The sequence below is a fragment of the Cynara cardunculus genome, assembly GCF_001531365.2.
Source record: "Cynara cardunculus var. scolymus isolate 2C chromosome LG 2, CcrdV1, whole genome shotgun sequence".
Taxonomy (NCBI): domain Eukaryota; kingdom Viridiplantae; phylum Streptophyta; class Magnoliopsida; order Asterales; family Asteraceae; genus Cynara; species Cynara cardunculus.
Window position 1 is genome coordinate 61943982 of NC_037529.1, and position 10265 is coordinate 61954246.

Here is a 10265-nt window from a genome sequence, read left to right on the forward strand (position 1 = left end):
ACTAATCTAACTAACTCCTAATCTTATAAATTATCTTCAATAACACTAATATAAACTTAATAAGAGCTAACCTGAAAGTTCAAATTTGACAGTTGTCACAATATGCGTTTGGGTCTCACCACAAGTCTTACACCCTTGCTATCCTTATATATTTTGTTTTCTGTATTTAATTAACCGAATATCATACTTAAGTTTTCAAAATCATCATCTGAAATCATCTCTTTCATTGGACTCTCATTTAACTTTTGCAACAATCTCCGTGGACGATAATCCGGTATTTTACCACTCTATTACTTGGAAAGACGATATTTGGCCATATAGTATACTTGCTTTGTGGTCCATTTCATTAGTCTAAAAGTGTGCGATATAACCAACCCGGAGCGAACAAGTATCCACTTTGATTGTAGATGCATATCCTAATTCGGTAGTATTCTACCCTATGGTAGATCTTAGGTTGGCACTTTCCATACTTGATGGGTGCAACATCATCAAATTTGTTGTTTGCAGTCCCCCTCCCTCTAATCTAAGTGTCTGACACAACAAAGAACAACTACTATGGAGGCTGCTACAAGGGAGAATACATAAGCGTGGAACAGGAGAAGAGGTCATCCATAAGAAGAAAGACCATCCAGGTAGCACTTGCTTACTACAGAAATGAACATAGGCTACGAACTATCAGAATCCCTAAACTTAAGCTTAGCTGAAGTTGTTGACCCTGAAGACCCTCTACCTCCACCTCTGCATTAGCTAATGCTGGTAATGGAGAAGAGAAAGATGATGAAAAAGTTGAGGATCTCAAGATCCCTGACAATGGAACTGACTTGGTGTGCTTTCTCAAACTCTCATTAGATTTGGGACAAAATGACTGCATAAAATGAAGAACATTGTTAATAGTTATTAAGAAAACCATAAGATGGAAGCCAACTAAAACCAACGATCTGCTAGTTATTAATAAATAGAGAAAATAGAAGAGCTTTAGCCATGTCTAAAACATACCCATTTGTAGATCAACTTCAATGTATGAAGGGCAAGTAGTATAACCAAAGAAGCAAACTATAATCCAAAGACAAGATATAAGAAACTGTCAGAATGGTTATATAGCCAACGTGGTTAGTTGTCTTTGATCTCTTGATAAGAACAAAAACTTATATCTTCTTATTGGCCATTTTTAAAAAAGAAATGTGCCTTATCACTAATTGTTCCTAACTTGGTTGAGCAACCTTTGCAATAAAAGTGCAATTACAAGCATGAAGCCAACTTCTTAGGATCTGTACAACAACAAAACACGATAAATGAAAAGCAAAAAAACAACAACCACCAAGTGTAGAATGTGGATTTAGTTTTAATAAGATTCCTATTCAAATGGTTTATTTATGAATAGGGGTTTAATTTAGAATAACCTTTAATAAAATGGTGCATAATATAGATTGCTTTGAAAAATAATAGCTACTCACTTTCAAGTTCAAAAGCATATAAAAGCAGGCATAAAATAGATAATTTAAAGAATAACAACTACTCACTATCAAGTTTAAAAACCAACAACAAATGATATATGCAAAAACATCATTTGAACCAGATGATAGCAGCAAAAAGAAAAGACAATGGCATTTGATGCAAACAAAAAACAACAGCATTATACAACGAAAAAGAATTCATTAAAGAGAAACTACATCAAGCAACGAAGAAGTAAAAAACTTAAGCATACACAAACCAGAGGTTATCACTTACGTATCTAGTCGATGCCTCAAGTTCAAATAAGTTTTCACCAACAACAATGCCTTGTATGAACCGGGGACAAAAGAATCATTGACACATCATAAATATGGAGAATATATCAGATCTTAGTGTTACATTGACATCATATGAAAAATAGAGGACATGTTTTCTCTCAGCAATTTCTAACAGGCCATAAAACTCGGATCTATTTTTTCTGGCAGAAATGGAAAATATTACACACTTTCATATGCTATCACCTACCAAACAAAAAGAATCCAAAACAGTAACCTACAATAGTTTCACCTTTTCATCACGAGCGTTCTTTACTGTATTATCACATGGAAAAACCTTCAGTGACAAAATTTTGTCAAGGGGATGGCCTAGGTATGACCCGACACATTCACGTTCTGTTATAACTGTCAACTATGATCCTGCCAACATATGCAAACAACTAAGAGTCATATAAATGAAAACTTCCCTACAAAAAAAGGAGATAATCATTCCAAACACAACTGGAGGGAATCAACATTAATATTAATCTAACGTAGATTTTTATGACTTTTAAGCCCATGTTATTGATTATTGCAATGGGTTGAGGACAGATAAGCTAGAAAAAATTAGCAAGAAATACTAAATCCTTTTGAGGCATTTCCTCAAACACCTTATCTGCACATTGAGAACAGATTGAAGAAAGCAAGGAAAACATGAAATCCAAGATATAATTTTATATTCTTCAACAAAACTTAGATGCAAATAAATCTATGGAACAAAGTAGAAAACTAAACCCTTCCATTTTTTGAAGATCTTTCACAAGAAATTGTTCAAGAAGCAGACATGGTGATACAAAACAAGAAGATCAACCCTGAACAAAACAGATGTGTAAGTCAAGAACAAAAGATGTGCAAGTCATCTTTGATCAAAAACAAGTAAGATGATTGCTGAAAACAGTTCCAAAAAAGAATGTCATGTTGGAGATTTCATTACCTAATATGTAAAAATCTTTCGAGATATAGTGATAAGTAAACAAAATCCAGCAATGAAAAATCGAGATGAAGAACACATTAGAAAATTGATGGAGACAGGGAGAGAACCCTAGTCGTATGAGAGGAGATGGAGAATCGATTCAGGAGATGAAAACGAAAGTAAAACCTAACAGTATAATTATATGGTTTTCAACCATGAATCATCAATCTTGAATCGGCATTATGGGGAATCTAAATTCTGTAGAGCGTGGGATGTTATTAGGAATCCAATTGGAGTGTGTGTTGAGAGGGATGAGAGCATGGGAAGTTATTGGGAATCCAAATAATGTATTAATGAGTTGTACATTGTTGTAGTTAAAAGATTCTTAAAAACAGATTTAAAAATGTTGTATCTTAAAGTTTTATCGATTGTTTTTAAGACTTTTTAGATTTCATGCATAAAAAAACAGTACTTTGTGCATATAAGATTGTTTTTAAGACTTCATGCATAAAAAAAACAGCACTTTATGCATATCAAGTTGTTTTTAGGACTTTTTTCAACTCTGCTTGATAAGGTAGTATATATATTTTAAGTTTAACTTTACTATACAATATATTTTCTTTCAAAAAAAAAATATATTACATATGTTTATACGTGCACACGTGCACGCACACACACACACACACACACATATATATATATATATATATATATATAATATGGTTAAAAAAATGATATTTATTAGTCATTAAATTAATTGATTCAACGAATATGATTAAATGGTTGTTGAGAACAATATTTTTTAAATTAAGAAAGCTCACTCCCACCAACGTTTTATTCAAAAAGACAAAATATAAACAAAATAAAGGGAAAAGTCTAAAAAAAAGTAAATGGACTTTAATGTTTAGAATGATTAAGTCATTGGACAAACTTTTGGAACAAATAAGTCATTGGACATTTTAAAACCTATTAACTCATTGGACTTTCTAAAACTTGTTAAATACATTCTTATGACCTACAAAACTGGTTAATGTGATAGAAAAAACCCAATGGACTTTCATATTTTAAACGATTAAGTCCCTAAACTTTCTTTGAACAAAAAATGTACTTACATCTGTAAAATGAAACAAATATATCAAAAAGTACTCGTATTTTACAAATAAAAAGTACTTATATTTAAAAAAATTATTAATGAAATTTATTTTAATTAAAAATAAAAAATATTCTATCAGTGATTTTCTAAATTAAAAAAATAAAAAATAAAAATGATTACTAATTAAATTTATTTTAATTAAAAATAAAATATATTTCGTATATAATTTCACAAATTCAAAAAATGAAAAAAAAATTAAAAAGAATTATCAATTAAATTTATTTAATTAAAAATAAAATATATCTGTTGGTGATTTTCTAAATTAAAAAAATAAAAAATAATTTGATTAAATTACTAACGTATACGATAAAATTTAACTAAATATATAATTAATTAAAATTCGTCGCTAGTATTTATTAGTATATATGTATGAATTATTTATATTTAATTGATGACAAACTTGACCACGATTATGTGTTCTAACACAGTGACATGTTAATGCATGTGGAAGATCGTGCTTAAATCTTGTAGGTCATATCAAATTCACTGATGGAGTAGCGACGAATTTTAGTTAATTATGTATTTAGTTAAATTTTATCGTTAATCCTTTAATAATTTAATCAAATTATTTTCTAGTTTTTTAATTTAAAAAATCACCAAAGAATATATTTTATTTTTAATTAAAATAANNTTTAATTTGAAAAATCATATACGAAATATATTTTATTTTTAATTAAAAATAAATATAATCAATAATCCTTTTTAAATCTTTTTTTTATTTTTTTTTATTTAAAAAATCATTGATATAATATATTTTATTTTTAATTAAAAAAATTTCATAATAATTTTTTTTTGAATATAAGTACTTTTTTGGTATATTTTTTCATTTTATAGATATAAGTATCTTTTGGTTCAAAAAATGTTTAGGGATTTAATTGTTCAAAATATGACAGTTTATTGAGTTTTTTTCCAGACTTTTTCAATTATTTTACTACATTAACAAGTTATATGAGTCATAAAAATGTATATAACAGATTTAAAACGTTAAAAAAGTTATGTAACATATTTTAAAATAGGGGAGTGCTAATGGCACCCCCTTTGATGTCAGAATCAGGTCATTCAAGCATTGAGAATGTAAAAAGCATGTATTGATGGTGATGTGTGTGAGGAAGAAATTCATAGATAGGGATGCATTAAGCAATGCATAGAAGTGCATTTAGCCCACCCATTAAAATATCCAAAAATTTATTTATTTCAAAAAAACTATTTAAAAAATTAATCATTTCAAACACTAAAATTAATTAAATTTTTTAAATTTTTTTAAAAATAAATTAAAATAGAAAAACAATCATATTTTTCTTGGTGATTTAACATATCACTATTAATATAAAATCTTTATCCGTTTTGGGGCCTGTCCCAAGTACACAATTGCCTGTCCCAAGTTACAGCTCAAACCAACATCTGTTGTACGCCTGCCCACCATATTGGATGTTGTCAAATCGTCATCCGTAGTATCCATCGTCCGTATTTTCGTACTCCCATTTCCTGCTATGTTGCTCGCTCCAGATTAGGGTTCTTTAACTTCAATTCATCTTTTCTTTGTCTTTATTGATTTCCCCTTTTCTTCTCTTTCATATGTAGTCGTTGAATCAAGAAACCCTGCTCTGATTTGATTCCTGAAAGACCCATGTACATAGCTTAGGTATCAGTAAATCCCTCGTCTTGTCTTTGTCTGAGAGGCTAGTTTGTAGTATTTGATGCTTTTGGATGATGTCGGAAGCTAATATTAGCAATCAGCGTCATCATCAAGCCCCGACGTACGAGCCTGCAAATTTACAGCACCACCAGCAGCAACAAGGAATTGCTATCAATAATAATGATGACGAGGGTAATCAACATCATATGGTTGAAGATGTAGTAGTAGAGGAAGACGATGACGTTGCCGGAGGGGAAGAAGAGTCTATAGACAACCCTAGCCAGATCCGTTACGATCACCACAACCCCCATCATCAACACCATGATTTACGGAACGGCGTTGCCCTCGAAGGCGGCATGGAGGAAATGAGTGCTCCGCCGCATGCTTTATATGTGCAGGACTCTGAAATTCAGCCGCTTGCGGTGGGCGGTGGAGGCGCTGATCAGCTTACCCTCTCATTTCAGGGTGAAGTTTACGTGTTTGATGCTGTTTCACCTGAAAAGGTTTTGCATTTGCTTATATCTGACATCACTGTTCTTTGTTTGCTCCCATTTTGCATAAATTACTGACCTAACTGAACATTATTTCTAGCTTTCATTCTGGGTTTAAAATCTAGGTTTCTCTTGCAGAAGGGGTTATTGAATTTTTGGTTAAATTGTAATCAATTTAACCAAAAATATAATCAACAGGAAACCAAGTAATTCTTAGTTTCCTGTTGATTATAACTGAAATGATATGTATAATCCCTAAAGATTGATTCAGCTATTTGTTGATGTGCTGTAAATTGTGGAGCTTTTTTCTTGATGGGGATTTTACAGGTGCAAGCTGTGTTGTTACTCTTGGGTGGATATGAAGTACCCACCGGTGTCCCTTCTTTAGGAATGCCTCCCCAAAATCAAAGGGTATAAGTGTACCTATTTGTTCATGTGCAAGTAATTCTCTCGGTTTTTAATGATTATCTAGTTTATTGAAACTTTTACATCAATTATCTATAGGATTTGGCCGAATTTCCTACAAGGTCAAGTCAACCTCAAAGGGCAGCCTCCTTGAGTCGGTTCAGGGAGAAGAGAAAAGAAAGATGCTTTGATAAGAAAATACGATACAGTGTGCGGAAGGAAGTTGCTCTGAGGTAGTACTAGAACTATTAGAGATCTCTTTGGTCCTATACACACATACATACATGGGGGGCATTCTTTTGAGGACTCTCTAATTCGTGATATCTATGACAACCAGTGCATCATGTGCAATTTCATATGATCTTTTTTATTTATTTATGGCTAGAAGTTAATGTAGTTATCAACATATATTTGTTTCACAATGTGTTTTTCTCATATGTATTCGGTTCACAATATGAAACTTTTTTGCGTGTTTGACTGTTTGTGAAACATAAAATACACGTTAAAAAGTTTCACATTGTGAACCGAATACATATGAGACAATTATATGTTAACCAATTAATTAAATATTATACTTAGATGGAAAAAGATCGTGTGAAACAAAACCTTCACGGATCTCACAAATTTTGGAGTTTTCAAATGATTAAGCCCCTACATATATATTTGTTAGATGTTAAATCTTTTGATAGTTAGTTAACACATATGTCTACATTTTTTAACCTATATAGTCTTCTTGTTCTTTGATTTCCCATGTCACAATGTCCATAGTCACTTTTGGTGCTTCTGTGTCTACAATTAGCTCATGAACATGTACTATGCCACATGATTTGTTGTATTTAATTTCTCTTTATATCAGTTTCTGCAGCCTTCCATCATTTTTTGTATGTTGTACTGATTTATCTATATGGAATCTCAAAGGCAAACCATAATAATGCAGGGAAGATATATAGCAAATTATTCATTTGACCATGTCGGTATTTGGGGACAAATTATATTGAGATTGTACTGATTCACTCTTGATCTACCAAGATCTGCATTCGTCACTAGCAAAGATCATACGTGACTGAAGGATACCCAAAACGTATTTCTAGTTGAACTTTAAAAGGTGAACTCAGACGTAATATATGAAACTTATAAGTGAAAATCAAAATAGAAAATTGCTGGACTTTTGATGTAGTCAGTTCCCAATTGGTGGTAGCTCATGTTATATGCTATACACAATTTGATGTTAGGCTGGAAATTATTTGGTAGGAGTCCATTTTTTGTGTCTTTTTGTTCCTTAAGTTGGATATCTGCTTCATGTTATTACTCCCAGAATGCAGCGTAAAAAAGGTCAGTTTACGTCATCCAAGGCAATTTCTGATGAAGCGGGTTCAGCTTCTTCTGATTGGAATGGTGGTCCCAGCCAGGACGAAGAAACAACGTAAGTACCCATTTCGTTTTTCTTATCATCTCTAGATTCCAATGCTCTCCCTTTTCATGTTCCAGGCTTGTTTCAGCCTTTAACTCTTTAAGCTGCTATACCGCTTTGAATTAATGCCATTGTAAATTATCACTTGTTCATCAAAGCCGCTAGTTGAATTTGCCTCATTTACTACTCTGTACAGATGTAGGCACTGTGGTATCAGCTCGAAGTCCACTCCAATGATGCGCCGTGGACCTGCTGGCCCAAGAACTTTGTGCAACGCATGCGGGCTCAAATGGGCCAACAAGGTATTTATCTGGGAATAGTTAATCAGTTTTGCGGTTCAAAATTCTCTTTCCATTTTAACCCATAAATCGACAATTGAAATTTTTCGGCCCAAATAATTACCATACATTTCATGACCAAGGAATGATGGATGAGAAATAAGCTATAAGAATGCATGTTCTTTTCTGTGTAAAAGGTCTATCAAATCTGGTTTTCCATTTTTTTCCTTTTTTATAAAAATATACTTTTTGCGTCATATGAAATTATAGATAGTCTATTATAGTTGTTGATTGAGATTTGAGACTTGGCCAAAAGTTTCTAAGGTCCACTAGCAGCTAGACTGAAATCAATCTTAGGGTCTTTAAGGGTGGGTTTGGTACATGGAACATGACAAAAGAAAAACCTGTTCTCCCACGTTTGGCACGACTTTAGACTGGGACAGGACAGGACTGGATTGTGGGACAAAAATGTACTTTCTTTTGACCCACCTAATTAGGTGGAACAAAAATTAGGGAGATGAGACAAACTTGGTAAATTACTAATCTACTCATGTCATTAAAACCCTAAAACCTTTCACAAAATTTTCACCTGCCTACCTCGCCCATCCACTCCAGTTCTGTACAGTCTGGTCTGCCTAGTGCCTACCAGGTGCACCCTCGAAGAAATTGCTTGCAATATTTTCATTGTTCGCAGACATGGTAATGGCCAAGAATGAGAAAGGCTTGTATATATTTATGTATGTATTGAAGGAAAACCAAAGTTGCCTAGGCGGAAACATGATGATCCTTTTGGCAATTTCCTAAAACTGATAATTGTCTCGTCTGGTTCTTCTTATCCTTCACTTGATCTTTAGTCATGGTACGCTTTACGATACATAACAAGTCTATGGCAGACTCGATTTCCGTTATCTTATTCCCATATACTAACTTTTGCAGGGAGTTCTACGAGACCTCACCAAGGTTTCAGCATCAGGAACTCAGGACCCTGCTGGAAAGCCCATTGAGCAGGTAAAATCTTGCAAGAACATCATCTTTTCCTTTTGTGGGTCTTGTTTTTGCAAGAAGTGCGATCATGGGTTGTATCTCAATTTAGAAAAAGATGACATCTTGATCACTCTCTTGATGCTTGTTCTTGGCTTCTTATGCAGAGTGATGGTGAAGCAAACAACTTGGATGCCATAAATGCAAATGCTGTTATGGTGGTCTCTAATGGAGACACCTCGGCTGTGACTGCTGAAAGGTGAGCTAAGAGTTTCGAAAACCCCCCTGATATTGAAGTTAAAAAGATGTAAAATAAAGAGAAAATGTTTTCGGTTTAAAAAACTTGGTGGTTACAGAGACTTGTAGACGGGTTGTCACATTAATGACAGCCACAGGTATATAAGACTGTATGATAGCGATGGTAGTTGTAGGTCGGACCGAGGAATGTATGGAGTTTATTTGTATCTCTGATAGTTGATCTCATTGAACACTGAATGCATTTGAGTCTGTTGGTATTATGTTCATGGGCTTCTTCAATCGATCTAGCGGTGAAACCATGAACGGTTACGGTGATTCAGGGTCAGACCACCCTTGGACTGGTTGGGACCCAACTTACCAATTACAAGATCAGTTTGTAGCTGATAAAGGAATCTATACAAAGGATGATCCTCTTTGAAAATAATACATGTGACTTGGACCTCAGTTTTTAATCTCTATATGAAGCACTAAGGCCCGATCTTGACATTTTATGGGTCCTAGGCGAGATATAAGAAAGGGCCTGTACGAAAAAATCTTTAATATGTCGTTTTTAATATCAGAAATAACATTGAATTTACAAAGTACTAATAATTTATGTAAAAAGGTTTTTTCAAATATTTCTAGATGCAAAATCAATTAATGATTATTTTTAAATTAATATTATCTACCATATCGTTTTATATGGCATTGTCAATTCGTTCCATCATCAAAACATCATATTATATACTTTTTAGTATACAAGCAAAAGATCGTGTGAGAAGAGAAGTTGTGGTGAGAAACGTAAGAAGAGATCTGAATTCTTGATAATTTTCAATCTTATGTCAACCCATAATTGTATTTTAGAAGAGAATTGATTCGGTGTATCTCAGTGGACCTAATTAGTGTTGGCATTCAAATAGAATTGATCAAAGGGTGGAGATTTCTTCTCACCATGACTTCCTTTCTCACTAGAACCTACCCCCCCCCCCCCCCC

At 33.1% G+C, this 10265-nt stretch overlaps 1 protein-coding gene across 2 annotated transcripts; it reads left to right on the forward strand.

Moving 5' to 3' along the window:
- The first annotated feature begins 5212 nt into the window (after window positions 1-5212).
- On the forward strand, window positions 5213-9568 carry LOC112507896 (GATA transcription factor 24-like). Of its 2 annotated transcripts, XM_025112645.1 has the most exons (8): window positions 5213-5292; window positions 5414-5971; window positions 6287-6370; window positions 6464-6597; window positions 7680-7787; window positions 7972-8077; window positions 8990-9061; window positions 9202-9568. In XM_025112645.1, exons 2-8 carry the CDS (start codon window positions 5540-5542, stop codon window positions 9295-9297), a joined length of 1032 nt encoding a protein of 343 aa, XP_024968413.1. In that variant the 5' UTR covers window positions 5213-5292; window positions 5414-5539; the 3' UTR covers window positions 9298-9568. The 2 variants fall into 2 exon arrangements, with proteins under 2 accessions (XP_024968413.1, XP_024968412.1); XM_025112644.1 differs by lacking the exon at window positions 5213-5292 and having other exon boundaries at window positions 5300-5971.
- Window positions 9569-10265: the final 697 nt, after the last annotated feature.

What these genes read in the sequence shown, in the direction of transcription:
- LOC112507896 (XM_025112645.1), top strand. Translation starts at nt 5,540, where the DNA reads ATGATGTCGGAAGCTAATATTAGCAATCAGCGTCATCATCAAGCCCCG. An exon ending in TGCCTCCCCAAAATCAAAGG is followed by an intron (nt 6,371 to 6,463) that starts GTATAAGTGTAC and finishes AATTATCTATAG; the next exon opens with GATTTGGCCGAATTTCCTAC. An exon ending in AGCCAGGACGAAGAAACAAC is followed by an intron (nt 7,788 to 7,971) that starts GTAAGTACCCAT and finishes TACTCTGTACAG; the next exon opens with ATGTAGGCACTGTGGTATCA.